Raw genomic sequence first — 19,760 nt, 5'->3', positions numbered from 1 at the left:
CTTGGTCAAACTACATACTTGGAAAGTTGCTAAAGCGTTTTAGTATGAATATTTTCCAAGGAGAACTGCCCATCCAGAGTAATACCAAACTGAGTAAGACTCAAAGTCCTAGTACTTGGTGGCAGTGATACAATGAGATTAACATGGTATAGGGACACCAGCTTTCAAACAGATAGAGACAACTTCCATTCTCAATCTGGATGGGTGTTTAATTTAAATGGAGGAGCATTTACTTGGAAAAGGACCAAGCAAGAGACAGTGGCTGATTCTATCTGTGAATCTGAGTACATAACGGCGAGTGAAGCATTAAAGGAAGCAATTTGGTTGAAGAACTTCATCGGAGATCTTGGAGTTGTTCCAACTATTAAGCATTTGATGGAACTTTTCTGTGATAATGAAGGAGAGGTTGCATTGAAAAAGGAGCCAAGAGATCATGGAAGATCAAGACATATCAACAGGAAGTACCATTTCATCAGACATATAATAGAAGAAGGCCACCTGCTTGTGAAGAGAATATCATCTGAAGAGAATCATGCATATCCACTCACATAGGGTCTGAGTAGGGCTAAACACATTTAGCATGCCAGGAGCATTGGTGTGAGAGATGATATTAGTTTTTGGTAGTTAGATAGTTAGTTTGAAACTTGTAACAAAGTAAATGTAATCGAATTTTGGTGATTAAATAATGGAGAATTATTTATGTGGTTGTTTACTACCTTTAGTCAATTGTTTATTATCGTGTTTCATTTTGCATGTTTTACTTCCATAATAATATGATTATTCAAATTCCACAGTCAGTCATACTTTTGGAAGTAAGTAGTGAATTAAGATTGTCATGAATTGAATTGTAGATTGTCTAAAGAGTTTTATACATGGCAATGGTATTGTTGCAATGTTCCCGAGTACCTAGAAATGGAGATTTAAGTATTGGATTAACCCACAATCAGAGAATTACTTCATGGAATTTATCACGAGTAATTATGAGACGATAACGTCTTATAATATTAAAACGGAGATATATGAGTTGTAGTTTGCAAATCGGTTATGCATTGATAATACGTAAACGCATCAATAACTTGATGTTATAAAACATATTGTCATGCATTATTTGATGAGTAAATGGTGCAAGAATATATGTCAAAGTTTATTCGTTCCTTTTTCCTTTACGGGAAAAGCGATATCTTTGGGCCCCTCAGTGATTTGGTGTTGACTTATAGTGTCGGGCCCAGCCATGACTAAATTGATGTGTTCAATTAGAAGTTCTATGTCATTACAAATCATAAATTGGGAAAAAAAATCTTGGACAATGAGATTGATTCTATTCCATGTCTTGTGTTCGAATGATATCTTGTAGAACAGAGGATTATATGATCACTTATCATAGGACACATAAATGACTAGGTTAGAGTTCGACAACAACTTTTGGAAGCTAAAATTTGCTGATCAATTCAAAAGTTATACTTGCAATTATAGTTATAGACTTCTCCAAATTGGAGACTTTTGGATTAGGTGTCTAAGCCCATAATTAAAATTGGTATATACTTGAATTGATAGTAACACAATCCTTTTGGGTTGCCCACAAACCTTGCAATCAGAAAGGATGATTTTAGAGAGAGATATTAATTTATTATGTGAATAGTAAATTAAATAAATGGTTTATTAATGTGTTATGAGAATAATATATTAATTAGAAATCATATTATTTAATTAATAATTAATCAGAAATTAATTGGAATTAATTTTGGGATTATTTGGATTAATTAAAAGTACATGGACTGCTTTGTTATTTATTGATAGTTGAAAAAAGGAAGGCTCTAGAACCTCATGGAATGAGGTGGACAAAAAACTCTAGGTCAAGCCTAAGAGTTTTCGTCCAAGGCCCCTTGGACAAGGGGATTGGGCTGCTTGGTCACCAAGCACGGGAATCTAAGGCTTATCCCTTGAACCCTAGCTTTAGCACCAAGTTTCCTCAACTATATAAGGAGTCCCTAGCCCCTTGATTTTGTCCATTCCTTCCCTCCCCAAGCCTTGGACGAAAATTCCCTCTCACCTCTCTTATATTATCCTCTTGCTAGCTTGGGTGTGATTTCATTAGAGACACAACACTTATGGTGCTAGCTTCCAAGAGATCTTCAAAGGGAATTTCTAGTTGTTTGCTATAACAACTAAAAGGTATGTAATTCTAAAACCCTCTAATCATAATTTCGAAAATAGCCTAAAGTTTGGAGATTTCTTTTTTATGTTCTTAGTTATAGGTTCAATAGAGAAAACATAGATCCTATTTAGGCTGCATACAAACTTAAGGGTTTTATTTTTTTGTTTGTTTACCTAAATCCAATCACCTTTAGATTAGAGTTGAAAATGTTCTTTTCTTATTAAAAGAATTTTATATAATATGTTATATTTGTGTACTGTTTTGTGTATGCAAATGATTGTAACCCATGATGACGTCACATAACCAGATGTTTTCGCCAGCGATCGATTGTGTTACAACCTAACACTTATAGTACATGACTCGTCTTTTTCTTTTTGCTAGCCTACGTGTACATCTGAAATTATCCCATATCATACATCCAGTTTAGAAAATAAAGGAAACATGGATAGAGGTGGGAGCACAAAATTTAAGAGATAGAAACCAAGAATCACACCCATATACTTGTTGATATCATAATGTTATTTTGGATGAGATTGTTAGATATGGGTTTTAGGAAATGAAACATTTGAAGTAAAAGATATGTAGAGGTCTTTTGGGCAGATGAGGCTTCTAAACAACAAATATGTAGAGATCTTTGAAGAGCTGAAGTATGAAGAACGAATCTATAGAGATCACTGATATGGTGAGGTTGAAAACCCCGGGCAACAAGGGATGTTTCGCTCGAGGTCCACTGATGGTGCCAAAGGATGTAACATGTATTCGGATCATATGTTATTGGATTCGAATAGGAACATAGATCTGGAGTGGTGCTGTTAGTGAGTCCATGATGAGATCCCGAGCTGCCATCAGAGAACGGAATGATTAGAACTGCCCCAAGGACTGTGCTCCAGGAGCAGGCTCTGACGATCTAGTTATATTGGTATATTAGATAATATGGTTTCTCTTAGCCTGAGAGAACCATCTTGGTGTAATGAGGGAGTATGCTTAGTGATGGATCATGTATAAGGATAGAGGATCCTTGTCATGGATGAGGTGATGTTCTATTCAAATGGCTAAGTCAAGGTTAGTTAGGTTGGGTTTTGGTCCATACCAGTTCAGACCAAGCTAACCAAGGGCTAGAGTGTGTTGTGAGGCAAGGTTTCCTAGCAACGCTATCATGATGTGTTGTCCAACAATATTGGCGTGTTGTGCTGCCAAGTAGTCTCGACGTTTTGTATAGGTTATGCTAATGGACATAAACACCATCAAATATTAATTATTAAATAGGGGAAATGACATTCTAGCCCTACGAAGTTTAGGAATTGGTTTAATCAGTCCCAAAAAAATTTTTGTTGCTTTATGGAGGCATAAAGTGGATGTCCAACTATTTTTTTGGTCACTGCAACCTAATATAATAGATTTCATAAGCCACATCAGCTTTGTTGTAGGCCAAGGTTAGTATGATTTACTAAGAAAACAGAGAAATTCCTACCACCTTACCCGTTTTCAAGATTCTTCGTTGTTCGAATAACTAAAAACCCAAAAAAAAATTCCGATCACAACCTTATCGCTGGAGAGGAAACCAATAATGACGTGTAACATCTTCGCCTACTTCTCCATACGCTCCTCAAAAACCTCTTCTTCAGCTATCACCAAGTCCACCACAACACACAACGTTGCAACGACTGAGGATTTAAAAAGAGGAAGTCCGACGGTAGTAGAGATGTTCTCCTCCTAAGGATACGCGACATTGCCGAAGGCGGAGCTTCTATTCTCAACGATAAAGGGGAGATTTCAATCTTGAAGTTCACATGATATTAATGGTGTACCATGTGCGTTACTAGGATTATAACAGATGGAAAGATCCATTTGGGTCAATCAGGTGAACGGTGAGACAGAAAGAGTAGGTGGAGTCGATGAATCTCAACACCGTGTTTACGTCGCAAGGAACGGTTCAGGGGAGGAATCATGTGACATCCCCATTTTGACGGCCATAAAAGACCGATTTTGTTTATGCTTTGTTTAAAAATCAGAGTAACATTTTGAATAAAAGTGTTGCGGAATTTGTTCCCAATAAAACATGATAAATACGTTATCAATGCATTTCCGAAGAAATGTATTTTTATTCATTTTTAAAACATTTGGGATGTCATCGTCAATACAGAAACATAAGCATAAACAGAACTTACATTCATTTACACTAGTGATCTACATCTCTTTTAAATCTCTCAGTGTAATGTAACTTCATATCGACACCTGTGATAGAAATAAGCTGGAGTGGGTCAGGTTGGGAAACCTGGTGAGTATATAAGGTTTTCAACCCACAATAATATAATTATTATGTTTAAACATCAAACAATCAACCCAATTACCCATCCTCATTATCTTCTTTACTCTTAAGGATCTACCCTAAGAATCAACTATTCATCGTTCATTCATTCCTAAGGATCATCCTAAGGAATCGGCACGAAGTCCATCGTCACCGGGGGTTTAGGCACTAAGTCTGCATAGTCGCCAGGGTTTATACAACAGGCACTAAGTCCGCATAGTCGCCAGGGTTTAGGCACTAAGTCTGCATAGTTGACAGGGTTAGTACAACAGGCACTAAGTCCGCATAGTCGCCAGGATTTTGGCACCAAGTCTGCATGATCGCCAAGGTTTAGGCACCAAGTCTGCATGAACGCCAGGGTTTAGAGTACACCGGGTGAACACATCGTTCACAACACCTACAGGTTGCGAGCCTGCTAGTGTTCCACTGGACAGTCTAGAATAGTCCGTGGTTGTCATCCATACTCTGCTAGATGATGGGGAGATCATTTGGGAAAAAGGCTTCTCACATCGTCCACCTCTCACCCTTACCTCATGGTCTATATCACCTCTCAACTCATCAGCCAGCTCATATTTCATCTACCCATGTTTTACCCAACATATTATGTAGATATAAATACATATAAAGTTTAAATCATATAAAACTTGTATAAAATCGTTCCTCCATCATAGATAGCAAGTATACAGATAATATGCACACATAGCACGTAATTTATATGAAATACTTCATATCTATGTGTAAGATGAAAGTAACTATGCACTCACCTGATAAGGTGGTGACTCGGTACTCGGACAGCGCTTCGTTACTCTTAAAACAATTTTCCTTTGACAAAACCTAGTATCATTACCACTAGAGTTTAGTCTAATATTCACCGAGACTAATTAATAGTCTAGCTATTATTACTATTATATAAGTGTTAAACAATACTCTTCACCCACTATGTACAGACAGGGGCCATACATGGAACACCGGAGGGCAGGATCATTTTGGCATATAGCACTTCTGAATCCAGCAACCCAAGCGGCCCTCCAAACCATATTCCCCGTACCGCGAGTGGTTAAAAAGATATTATAACGACACTTATATAACCCATAATAATAGCCCAAATAATTATTATAAGGTCCTAATAACATTACTATATTTAAATAAAAGCTATATTAAATATAGTATATGCGTAGCTCACTTACAGCGGGTTTTTATTAAAAACTGGGCTTCGCTGGATCTGCGTTTCCGAGCCGAAAGCTTTTCTTCTCGGAGCCGTCGGGCGCTCCGTGGCTTCCTTCTCGTGCTAGGGAGGTTCCCTAGACTTGGGAGGGGTTTAGGGAGGCCAGAGAGAAGTTAGAGAGAGAAAGAAAGACTTATGGTGTGAAGAAATTATGAAGAGTTCATCTCTTATTTATAGGAGTTTTATAGTAAAGTAGCCCCTAAGTTTCGTCCGTATCTTCCGCGTACGAGCTCCGTTTTCTACGTTCTTTATATCCACGAGTTGGTATTTACGAGCACTACAACTTTAATTTAGACCTCGTCGGCTAATTCTCCTTCTATCTCAGATTTACAAAAACTGTATCGTATTTATCGCGCACGAAGAGTAGCGACTAAGCTTCGTCCATATCTTTCGCATACGAGCTCCGTTTCCGACGTTATTTATATCCACGTGTTGGTAAAAATAAAATCTAAAACTTTCCTTTTTACCCCGTCGGCTAATTCTCCACCGATCTTAAATTTAACAGTAGGAGGAGATTATACTGTTAAATGTCCGCGTAAAATTCATAACTTCTACATACGGACTCCGTTTTCGTCTGTCTTTTTATCGTTGAGTTCCTATTAATGAGATATTCAACTCTCATTTAGGTCTCGTAGGCCAAAAACCGCTCGAACTAAAATTCGAGTTTCGGGTCGTGCACTGTTATGCCAAATCTTATAAAATTCATAACTTCCTCATACGAAATCAGATTTGAGCGTTCTTTTTTCTGTATGTTCTCGGTTTAACGTATACTACAAATTTTGTTTAGATCGCTAAGGCTAAAAAGTCTTTTACCGTAAATTCACTATTTACGCCTCCCGGTGCCGTGCCGGTTTTTCCGTAAAACTTCGACGAGCCATAACTTCTTCGTTATAACTCGGATTTCGGCGTTCTTTATATGTACGGAACCCTTGTAACATATACTACAACTTGTTTAATATTAATCCTTCTAAAAAATCTTCCATCAAAAACTCATTTTTGATGCTCATCGTCTCTAAATTGACTAGCCCGGATCTGCGGGCGTTACAATTATCTCCCCCTTAGGATGATTTCGTCCCGGAATCATCAACGAAACAGGGCTGTATAATGACTCCATACGTTATCTCTTCATCCTAGGTAATAGTCGTAACTTCTATGTTCCTTCTAACTCTTGGACTTCTTTACCTGCAGGCGGTGCTTGATCTTGCACCCGTTCTCTATCTCTTGTTAGATTTTAAATCATGACCTTCATGTCACAATCTCGATCTTTATCAGAGACTCCTTCTTCTTCTTAACAAACTCAAGATAAGTTATTTGATTTCTACAATGGGCCGATGTGTCATATTCTAATGACCTCTCATCGTGTGCTTAGACTCAGATCTCTTAGAGTCAAATTCCAGAACAGACTATACCTTCCTTCGTGTTCTAATGTAGCACTTCTAGCTACAAGCTTCTTTAATAACGAACGCGATACTTCTATTGATCGCTTCGATTATCTTTCATTTCAATATTCTGGCTTAAGTCAGATGTTACATCGAACTTGGTTCTCTAAACCACATAACATACTTATCGTAGTCGGACTCAATTTGATATGACCACTAGGGTCGGAATAATAATAATCTTCTTAGTCATTACCGAAACGATGGTAACAACATACTTGAACAAAACGAAATCAATTACTAGCTTCTTGGTAACCCTGTGACTTTCCCCGATCCAAGTGTGAGTCCTGTGCTTCCGATAGTAATGGCCTCAACTACCATTCACACCTACTCATACTCGTCCCAAGTATTGTCTCGCAGTTTTCCAAGTTAGTATTACTATTATATAAGCGTTAAACAATACTCTTCATCCACTATGTACAGACAGGGGCCAGACATGGAACACCGGAGGGCAGGAATATTTTGGCATATAGCACTTCTGAATCCAGCAACCCAAGCGGCCCTCCAAACCAGATTCCCCGTACCACGAGTGGTTAAAAAGATATTATAACGACACTTATATAACCCATAATAATAGCCCAAATAATTATTGACAAAACTGCATAAATGGTCCTTGTGGTTAGCTCAAAATTGCCACTTTGGTCCAAAAAAGTTTGGACTAGCACCACAGGTCCAAACTTTTCATTTTGTTGCGAGTTTGGTCCAATTTGCTATGAACTTTTTTATAATGACGATTTTGCCCTTACTTTTTTTCTTTTTCAGTTTTTTTATTAATTCTCTTAATTTTTTGATGAAATAAATAAAAAACAAAATAGAAAAACAAACTAACCCCTCCCTCTCTCTCTCTCGTCCAACCAAAACCAGATTTGAGATATGTTTCTTCTCTAAACTTTTCTCCCTAAACACTCAAGGAAGGGAAAATAGAGGGAAGATCGAATAATGGAGAAATAAGAAAATGAAATCAGAAGACGAAATCATGAAGACGGAATCAGATCGATTTCATCAGTTCTCGGGTGCTTCATCTGAACACACACATGGTGATCTAAAGACGAAACGACGGAGGATAAAACCTTGAATCGAAATCCGCCTCTTTGCCTCGAGAGTCTTCAGTCGTGATCTCATGTCTCCAATGTCCTCAGACGAGAACGGATCTACGCCGGTGAAGTCTGAAAACTTTCTTCAGGTCTATCGATCTGAAAACCCTCTTCCACTTCATATCTGAAAACCCATCCCACAGTGGTAGCTCGATTTTCAGGACAAAAACCCTAATCCATGTGGGAAGGGCGGCAGAGAAGAAGAGAAACTGAGAAAAATCCTAGCTTCGTCCTTTATAATTCTGAAAAAAAAACTATCGTCCTTTTTTCAAGATCTAAAGACGGTGGAAGCTCTGATGAAGGGGTTTCAACACCTTCGAACGACTTAGGCCATGTATTCACTGCCAGATTTTTTTGTCTTGGTCTTTCTAGATCCATATCAGTATCGAGTTCGTCTTTCTAGATCCATATCGGTGTAGATTTTTTTGAATTTTGATTTAAGAATGTTAAGCTTCTACAAATCTGTAAATAGTTCTTGTGCCTTTACAAATCTAGTTGATCTTGTGGTTTACAAGTCTGTAAATACTTCTTGTTCTTCAGATATGAAAAAATAGAATGTTTTGTTCTTCATATTTGGAAAATTATGTTTGAATTCATCAAATGGTGGTGATAGTTCATGAGGTTTTCGGAGAAGAAGAGAGTGAAGAAACAGAATGATGAAATGCGGATAGAATGGAGGTTTTGGAGGTGGTTTCTGACAAGAATGGTGGTTGTGGCGGCGATTTCCGACAGATTGTGGTGGTTTCCGGCAGGTAGCGGTGGCTTTCGGCAGCTAACAGTGGTTTTCGGTGACATGGTGGAGAGAGAGAGAGAGAGAGAGAGAGAGAGGGGAGAGAGACAGAGAGAGAGGGAGAGTGAGACGGAGGGGTTAGTTGGTTTTTTTTATTTAGTTTTTTTTTATTTCATCAAAAAATTAATAGAATTAATAAAAAAACTGAAAAAGAAAAAAAAGTAAGGGCAAAATCGTCATTATAAAAAAGTTCATAGCAAAATGGACCAAACTCGCAACAAAATGAAAAGTTTGGACCTTTGGTGTTAGTCCAAACTTTTTTGGACCAAAGTGACAATTTTGAGCTAACCACAAGGACCATTTGTGCAGTTTTGTCATAATTATTATAAGGTCCTAATTACATTACTATATTTAAATAAAAGCTATATTAAATATAGTATAGGTGTAGCTCACTTACAGCGGGTTTTATTAAAAACCGGACTTCGCTGGATCTGCGTTTCCGAGCCGAAAGCTTTTCTTCTCGGAGCCGTCGGGCGCTCCGTGGCTTCCTTCTCGTGCTAGGGAGGTTCCCTAGACTTGGGAGGGGTTTAGGGATGCTAGAGAGAAGTTAGAGAGAGAAAGAAAGACTTGTGGTGTGAAGAAATTATGAAGAGTTCATCTCTTATTTATAAGAGTTTTATAGTAAAGTAGCCCCTAAGTTTCGTCCGTATCTTCCGCGTACGAGCTCCGTTTTCTACGTTCTTTATATCCACGAGTTGGTATTTACGAGCACTACAACTTTCATTTAGACCTCGTCGGCTAATTCTCCTTCTATCTCATATTTACAAAAACTGTATCGTATTTATCGCGCACGAAGAGTAGCGACTAAGCTTCGTCCATATCTTTCGCATACGAGCTCCGTTTCCGACGTTATTTATATCCACGTGTTGGTAAAAATAAAATCTAAAACTTTCCTTTTTACCCCGTCGGCTAATTCTCCACCGATCTTAAATTTAACAGTAGGAGGAGATTATACTGTTAAATGTCCGCGTAAAATTCATAACTTCTACATACAGACTCCGTTTTCGTCTGTCTTTTTATCGTTGAGTTCCTATTAATGAGATCTTCAACTCTCATTTAGGTCTCGTAGGCCAAAAACCGCTCGAACTAAAATTCGAGTTTCGGGTCGTGCACTGTTATGCCAAATCTTATAAAATTCATAACTTCCTCATACGAAATCAGATTTGAGCGTTCTTTTTTCTGTATGTTCTCGGTGTAACGTATACTACAAATTTTGTTTTGATCACTAAGGCTAAAAAGTCTTTTACCGTAAATTCACTATTTACGTCTCCCGGTGCCGTGCCGGTTTTACCGTAAAACTTCGACGAGCCATAACTTCTTCGTTATAACTCGGATTTCGGCGTTCTTTATATGTACGGAACCCTTGTAACATATACTACAACTTGGTTAAGATTAATCCTTCTAAATAATCTTCCATCAAAAACTCATTTTTGATGCTCATCGTCTCTAAATTGACTAGCCCGGATCTGCGGGCGTTACAAATCAATGCAATGGAAACGACAAGGCAGGTCTAATCTCCGCCTCACCGTCGCAACCAGATACCCCTGCCGACGTTCTATGTAATTTCTTGAACCAATATGTTCAAATTAGGATAATTCAAAAACATAATTGTTGATTTACCCTTTAGGCAACATTCGAGAGGCGTACACTAGAATCCTTACGGGTCACCTGGAAGGAGCGTTACACGCCAAATTAGAAGGTGGAGTATACATCATGGTGACACTATGTGAAACTATGGTCCAACGACAAGCTACCTCCGAATAATACGATTACATGAACACTCGATTTTAGGGTTTGGGAAGGTTTCAACAACACAAAATGTCCACAACAAAGCTGATGTAGCTTATGAAACTTGTTATTTTAGACAGTAGCGACAAAAAAAAAAAAAACATATCAACATCTATTTTATGCCCAATAAAGCAACAATTTTTTTAGGAATTGTTTAGATCAATTTCCGAAACTTTGTAGGACTAGAATTTCATTTCCCTATTAAATATAACACTTTTTTTTAGGGATTGTTTAGATCAATTTCCGAAACTTATTTGAATGTCATTTCCTCTATTAAATACTACATAACACTTTTAAGATCATAACATAAATATTTTAATGCAATTTTTTACCTTATAAACTGAAGATACTTTGCTATATATTATCGTTCCCTAAATCATTTTTTGTAATATATATTTACATATCTTTTATATTTTTATAATAAATAACATTCTTTTTAGTTGGTTTCTATACCAAAATTATTTTGTTTAAAAATGTTCAAATACTTATTTATGTCAACGAAAACTATTACAACTAAGCATTTTTTGTTTGGGCCGGACCAATACAAAAAGTTGGGTTTTGTAAAAAATAAAAACAAAGTAAAAAAAACAAAATAATTTAAAAATGAATATGTATGAGTTGCTTGGACATTCATAACAATCAAAATACGATACAATGTTCGCATGAATAACGACAAAATTAAACATGTACAAAAATGACATTCTCCATATTTTTATAATAAAAGTTTTATGAGAAAAAAAAAATGAAATCATTATCCACAGAAAAATGCAATGTAGTGTATCGTGGTGTGCGAAATTCTGCTGATAGCCGTCTCCGTGCATGTCAGTGGTGTATATATACAGAACCACCACAGGGTATCTCTCAAAACAAACGCCCCCATTAATTCTCTCCACCTCGTTCTTCCTTCTTCTCCATTTTTTTTTTCTTTCGAGCTAGTGATACCGATGGCTAATGAAGTACATCAACCTCTTGTTGTTGTTGTTGATCCCTTGGCCGGACCATCGGCGACTGCAACCTACGCTATCGCACTCATTACGGCAACAACGGCTGTACATGCGGTCTTTGGAGCTAAAGCGGCACCGAACGGCGACGGCGACACCTGGGATTGGTTGTACACCGTTTATCTGATCTGCAACGTGACGGCCCTCCTGGAAGGAGTATGCATCCTAGCTGTCGACGCTTCCATGTTCATTCTGAAGAAAAGTTCCAGATCTCTGGTATGGCTTGTGAGATTCAGGAACTTTCTATGGTGGACGGCGTTGAACGTAGCTGCTGCGGGTTTCATATCTCTGTCCTTCTACCACAACCACAACCAGAAGAAGAACACTGTTGGAAAATGGCTTACTTGGGCTGGATCTATCGTTGTGGGGGTCATATATGGCTGTATGAATGTGGTTCTGTTCACAGACCGATGTGGAGATAAGCTGATAGCATGGAGTCAAGCTGCTTGGACTACCATTGGAGCATGGTTGCAAGGTGCTGGGACTGCCATTGGAGCATTGTTCCAAGCCGTTGGAGCTTGGTTTGGAGCTGAAGGATGTATTACTCAGGGTCTCAACGCATGTATGGGGTTGTGTGGAAACAATGGGAATGTCAATGGAGCTGAACTTGGTGATATGGTTTAGCTGAGGTGAAGACTGCTTCGTCCTTTGAATAAGTTATGCGTTTAATTATTGAGTGTGTTCATTTCCTTTTGGATGTTGATTTCCATTTCCATGTTTATGTTTCAAACTTTTTCTATCTAGCTACTCATATGATGCGGATTATTGTTTGGTATATCTTTTGTTTTTGAAGCATGCGTTCATGATCTTAATTAGAGCTAACATGGTTTTATTAGAACGTAAGATAATTGATTGCGATATGAAGTTTATATTAGTTTATTTAATCTTATAAGTTAAAAATACCCTTTTACCCCCCAAACATTGACCATAAAATCCAACTCCCACGCATGATAAATAGACATTGTAAGTTTTAATTTATATAATCATGATCAATCGAAATGCACTCCGTTGCTATTTCAATTTCTCTCACGTTGTATATAGAATTTTGATATGTTGATATTTTGAAAATAATATATTCTTATGTTTTTATATTAGAAAAAACAAAAGACGTATATTAATAGGCGAAGAAAAGACTAATAAGATTCAATCTCCAACATCCACAAGATAGAGATTATATTGAAATTAACTCTTTTCTATTTTAATCAAGACTAAATTACAGAAATTGTTAATGGGTAATTGTTGAAATTGTTGATGGGTTTGTCTCATTGTTGCATTCTCGGTCCAACTTTTTTTGTAGATGTATTTATAGGTTGACTAGACTTATTACTCTTGACACTACTTCCAGAAAAAGATTCTATTAAAATTAATATGATTAGATGATTCATTTTTTGGTTTAAAATTTTAAGATATTCAATTAATTTGAAACATTTTTATATCCCTTTAAGCCACAATTCTTACATTAAAGATTACCATTCCTATTCGGGTCCTGTTATTCCGCCCCAATATAACACGCTTATTTTATTATTATTATTATTATTTTTTCATTTCATCAATTGCCTGTTTGTTTTGTTTTATTTTTGTTTTATTAACAATATTTTCATTATTCTTTTATAACACATTTAAGTATTTTAATTTTTGGTACCAAACAATAACTTAAATTTTATATAGCCCTATTGATTTAAAAGAATAACATATCACTTCATATAACTTTTACAAAATTTAAAAAATAATTTATCACTTCTTTTACAACTTGCAAATTGAAGGAATAAAACATCACTTCGTTTATAATTTTTAAAAATTTCAAAAAATAATTCATCAGTTATTTTACAACTTGCAATTTCAAAGAATAAATCATCACTTCGTTTATAACTTTTACAAATTTCAAAAAATAATTCAACACTTTTTTTACAACTTGCAATTTCAAAGAATAAAACATCACTTCGTTTTTGGACTTTTACAAATTTCAAAAAATAATTCATCATTTTTTACAACTTGTAATTTGAAAGAATAACATGACTTTATCTCTTGGTTTTAAAAAGCGAGATGCGCTACGATGCGATAAGGGTCCCGAAGTGCGATGCGCGATGTGCAATGCGAATACGCGTGTATCAGGTAGATGAGGCGCACAAGTAGTCATTAGTGAAACAGAATGTGTTATGCATGATTACCAGTATACTAAAACACCATAAATATATATAAATAGTAGTGCATAGTAGCAAATATTGATAACTAAATAACTAATAGTCTAATAGTAATGCAAAATGAAACTAACAGACCCTAAAAGTAGTGCATACTGCATAATAGCAAATATTAATAACTAAATAACTAATAGTCTAATAATAGTGCAAAATGAAACTAGTAGACCCTAATATCATTTCCATCACTCATCATCATCATCATAATCATCAACCTCAAGCACCATATCTCCATCCTCATCACCAAACAAGCCAATATCCTCTTCCCTTAACAACTTTTGTGCAGAAAGTGCATGTGAAGTTGTTTCTAATCTTAGGGTCTTGGGTACATATCTTCTTGCCGGATCAATATTAGAGTATCCATTATAGAAGAGTAGAAGTGTAGAATAAAACAGAGGTAAGTGATGAACTAACGAGTGATGATCTAAGAAGATGTCTAACAGATCAGTGATAAAGAAAGAGAGAAGAAAGACAGAAGAAACGGAGAAGAAGAAGATTCAGTCGCAAGAGAAAAGAGAGAAGAAGAACGTACGCATGGGTATGGGTTAGGAGTATTGTACACGGCTACACGTTATCTCATAATCTAGGGTACATAAAAGTAGGGCCGATTAGTTTAATTAAACAACACATCGGCTTTTTTAATTGGATTTTATATAAAATTTTCAAATAAATCGGGCCTGTCCAGGATGCATCGGGATGCACAGAAGCGTGATGCGCTTGGATGCACTTGGATGCGCACGCATTACCTCGCAACATGGACTTCGCATCGCAACAGCATACTGAAGCGTTTTTAGCTGCGCCTCGCTGCGCTTCGGTGCGCATCGCGCCTGATGCGCGCTTTTTTAAACCAAGCTTTATCTATAACTTTAACAAATTTAAAAAAAAAAATTCATCTCTATATAAATGTCAAGTACTACACAACTATACTTACCATTACACATCTCTTTATAATTCTCAATTACTACTCCTATAGAACTTCTATAACAATTTTCATCAATATAACGGTGAGTTTTCAACCAAACGAAGAAAATGAAGCTGTCAATAACTTGTCAGATGTTTCTACAAAAAAAGGTATTAGCATATATTTTATCTTCATAAATTGTCAAATGACATTATAATTTTTTTAACCAAACAAGTCATTTTCAGGTGTTCAAATCCTGTGACGATTTAATAGAATGGGTGCAAAAGATGGGACGTGCTCTTGGGTTGATGCGCCAATTGAAGATCCCCATAGACATAGTTTGAAGAAGAAGCCTCTCAAAGATAATTGAGTTGATGCGCCAATCAAAGATCCCCATAGACATAGTTGTTCAAACACGTATGAACTTGGGTTAAGTTCCACGAATATTCATGAACCACCAAGACATAGCTCATATGCACACCAACAAAATTCTCCATATTCATATATGAATGAATTTCCAAATGTACTACATCCTTACATTAAGCAGGTACACAATGTACAAGGTGATGGACATTGCGGATTCCGTGCAATCGCTTCTTGTCTCGGTCTTCATCAAGATGAATGGTACCAAATTCGAGTTAATTTAATGGAAGAGTTAGAAACACATACTACTGAATATGGCGACATGTTTGTAAGTGAATATCGGTTTCAACTATATAACTCTTTGAATTTCTTTGGCGAAGAAGCGCTGCTTCAAAACTGGATGATTATGCCTGATACAGGTATCCTAATTGCTTCAAGATATAACGTGGTATTACATTGTTTTAGCCGACACGCCATTACAACGTACTTTCCACTTCGGTCTACTCCACCACCAGCTCATGAACACATTGTTATTGCAATTGGCCTCGTCTATGGTAATCATTATGTCAAGCTAGAGCTAGAAGGAGAGTACCCATTGCCTCCTATTGCGCCACAATGGATTCATTGCAAACGTCCATGTGCAGCTGAATGGATCACCCCGTATATCGAACGGTTAAATATGTATAATCGTTATTATCGTTCTAGTTTTAATGGCTAAAAATGTATAATTATTATTATCGTTTTAGTTTTAACGGCTAAATATGTATACCAATTATTATCACTCTAGTTTTAATGGTTAAATATGTATAATAATTATTATTGTTTTAGTTTTATTGTTTGACAATTTAATTCCAAAGTTGATTAATTATTTATAACTGTTTTTTATTTATAATAATATTTATTAAAAAATATATATACTTATATAATTATATATTTAAAAATGTTATATATATAAAATAAAAGGTTATGTCAAATGTCAAATCTACAAGGGGGAGGGGATAAAAAAAAGGAAGAGGGGCTTATTATATGTCCCCATATTCCTATTCTTATTTTTTATGTGGTCATTAATTCTACTGTTAAAAGCTGAGGATTAAGTTTTAGCATTATTGCTATTAATGGATATAGAACCATTTTTTAAAGACTCCTCCCTAGACACCAAAGCAAAGGCTGATTTAATATTGTGAAGAGGTTCCATTAGCAAATTATTGATTGAAAGAATCATTTAACCTACTAATAAATTGTACTTAGTTTAATCATTTTTAAATGATCATTAAGTCTAGTTAAAGCCTCACAAGTATATTCAGTAAGATTAGTAAGACCATCAAACTCTTAATTTCCACAAATAATCAAGTTTATTAAAGTACTCCGACACTAGACCATTTTGAGTGAGAATTAATTTGTTGATGAATGTTAAAAATCACAAATCGACTACCTCTATGATAAGTTTCAAACAATGCAATTCAAATATCCTAGTTAATTTAGAGCATGTATGACCTGCACAAATCTAATCTAAAATAGAACTCAGAATCCAAGACCAAACCACAACATTAGATCTTTCCTCTTTTAAGATTCTAGCATTATCATCAGTAGGTTTAACAACAGTTTCATTAATAAAACATAGCTTATTTCTAGCTCTAAAAGAAAAAAAAACAATTTCATCAATAAAACCTAGCTTATTTCTACCTCTAAGAGCTCTAGACATAGAGCTCTTCTATATTCTAGAATTTTGAGTTCCAAGAAGTTCAAAAACTAATGGTAGTAACACTAGCATTATTAGAATGATTGATATAAATTGGATCATCGTAATTAATAGTAGTTCCATTTTTATTGGAATTAGTACCAGACTCTTCAGAAACAACCATGATGACCTACAATCAATCAAGAAAACATAGGGAAGAGTGAAGGCTAAAAGATCCAGATGGTCCCCACAATTTATAAAGAGCCCAATATCAATTCTAAAAAACAGTTAACAAATAACAGATAAATAGATAGCAGATAACAACTTACAAATGGTGTTTATAACCAAGATCACCTAAACCTAATTTCTAGAAACAATATTAGAGTTAAACAATAATAGCGACCTATGAGGATGCCTGAACATAAATGGAGAAGAGATATCATTATAGAGGTTCTGGAGAAAACTTTTGGACATTCGGTCACAATAAGTGGCCAAAGAGAAATTGGATCAGTTAGGGTTTCTAACCGCGAAACTGATGAATAGACGACGCGGTTAGGGGTTTTAACCGTAAAACTAAGGATTGGATATGGAACAATTAGTGTTCTAGAGAAAAAGATGAAGAAGATGAATCACCTTTATCAGTTTTAACAATAAAAGTTGAGCGAACATCACACAACGACCAAAAACCACCACCAATCTTCAAATACAAACACTTATCATAACAAAACTCAACGATTAATAGAATCAAAGGAATATACCTGAGGATTTGGTCACAAATTTAGAAACACTAAATGTAACGTCTCATTTTTCACAACCAAAATTTTCATTTTTAAATTAGGTAAAAGCATCGTTTCCATAAAACCAAGTCAAGAAAACCATAAGTATCAAAATACAGTTACCCTAAAATTCAAAGTATCATAAAATGTGAAATCATGAAAAATTCCAATGAGTGTGTACAACCAAGCCTTCGCCTTCCCACGATCTTGTGAAGTACCTGAAATACATCTAAATCCATAAACCTGTGGACTATCAGCCGTCCTGTAGTTACAAGCAACTCAATAAATACACCTAACAACAATAAGCAAATAAGACTCAACTAGTCTAGCATTTACCCTACTATGACATAGTTAATATAATGTGAAGACTCACCTTGCAACAAACAGGCTAATACAACATCTCTCTGACAGCAAAGACTGGTACTAAGAATCACCTAACCAACAATATAGAAGTACCCTCTCAGTCTACACCCTAAAAACCCTCAAGTCAACTTGGTCAAAAAGTCAACAGTCAAAGTCCTCCCCAGCTGACCTCCACATCATGGCAGCTACACGACAAAACAGTCATGAAGGCTGCCCATCGCCACATTCGTGGAACCTACTTTGGATATGTTAATGCATTAATCTCTTAATCCTTCAAGTTATACACTCATACTTTACAAAGGGCTTTCTTACACCCAAAGCATCATAAAAATCATTGCTTTATAGACATCCATGTCCAATGCATGTCTTGAGCTCAAGTTAGGTCAAAATGGTGAAAATAAGGTTAAGATTTCATACATAGAACCCATAACTCAATAACTCACCAGATCTGGGACAAAAGACCACAAAGGAACCTCAAGGACCCCATAAAGTTTCCATCTTTATGGAATCCATACACTTAAACCACCCTAAACATGGATAAAATTAGATAAAAACCTAGATCTAACATGCCTGAATATAAAAGGTAGAATTTTGAGGACTTACAAAATTCCAGAAACAACACAAGATTATGAGTAAGAGATTTGTTTGCTAGAACAATGCACCAAATAACCTTCTTCTTCTTCAAAGGACCAAAAACCACCACAAAATGGAGGCTAGGATTTTCTCTAGGTCGAAAGGGAGGTGATGGAGGCTGAGGGTGTGTAAACCCTATCTTTGACATCCCTTAAATAAGGCACAAAACCCGGAAAATTAAAGTTTTGCATATTGGCCACCACCATGTCGTGGCTAGGCACCTACCATATCGTGGTACGCACAGATTCGGTACGTTTCCTTTGGCCATGACCATGTCGTGATGTATCCTTCACCATGTCATGGCAACCACAAAATCCACACTTTTAATTATTTAATTACCATATATATAAATGTAACGTCCCAAAATTGTAATATTTTTTTTTCATTTAAAAGTCATTCAAATCAATCATTAATTGTTCGGAACCCATACAAATCATATTATTAAATCATCAGAGTACAAATTATTTCAAATGCGGAAACCACGAGGGGAGGATGTTGTCCCATCACGTCGGGCCCTTCCCTTTGGAACTGGAAGTAGCTGAAACCATACAAACAAGATGTAAGCATAACGCTTAGTGAGTTCCCCAAGTACCAAATACCACACATGAAAGAAGATAAATGCAATGGGACAAATCATAGTCTTTCCATTATGTGTCGAGGGCCAAATCTTAGTCTTTCATACAACTATCAGGGGCTAGATCTTGGTCTTTCATATAACTACCAGGGGCCGGATCCTGTTCTTTCATAAAAATGTCAGGGGCCAGATCATGGTCTTTCATAAAAATGTCAGGGGCCAGATCCTGGTCTTCCATATAATCATCACAAGGCATCCAAAATTTTACACAACAAACAATGGGCCGACATTAGTGCCTTCGACCCATAGTTCTAGTGAGGTAACTCACCTTAACTGTCGAAAATCCTAGATAAACACTCAGGTTGCTGGACTGGAGAAATCCCCATGCTAACTAAACAATAGAGTCCCAATTAATAAATGAGACTGTAACATCCCAAAATTCAAGGCCAAAAATTTCTTTTAAAAACATTACTAATTCAT

General features: G+C 36.2%; 1 protein-coding gene across 1 annotated transcript; it reads left to right on the top strand.

Moving 5' to 3' along the window:
• The first annotated feature begins 15,398 nt into the window (after positions 1–15,398).
• On the top strand, positions 15,399–15,974 carry LOC145104950 (uncharacterized). Its single transcript, XM_079042108.1, has one exon. It carries the CDS (start codon positions 15,399–15,401, stop codon positions 15,972–15,974), a length of 576 nt encoding a protein of 191 aa, XP_078898234.1.
• Positions 15,975–19,760: the final 3,786 nt, after the last annotated feature.

This window comes from Lactuca virosa, chromosome 4, assembly GCF_052849685.1.
Source record: "Lactuca virosa cultivar CGN04683 chromosome 4, Lactuca_virosa_CGN04683_v6, whole genome shotgun sequence".
Lineage (NCBI taxonomy): Eukaryota > Viridiplantae > Streptophyta > Magnoliopsida > Asterales > Asteraceae > Lactuca > Lactuca virosa.
This window is presented reverse-complemented; position numbering and strand designations above follow the sequence as displayed.

Coding starts and splice junctions, on each gene's coding strand:
- LOC145104950 (XM_079042108.1), top strand. CDS start 15,399: ATGAATGAATTTCCAAATGTACTACATCCTTACATTAAGCAGGTACAC.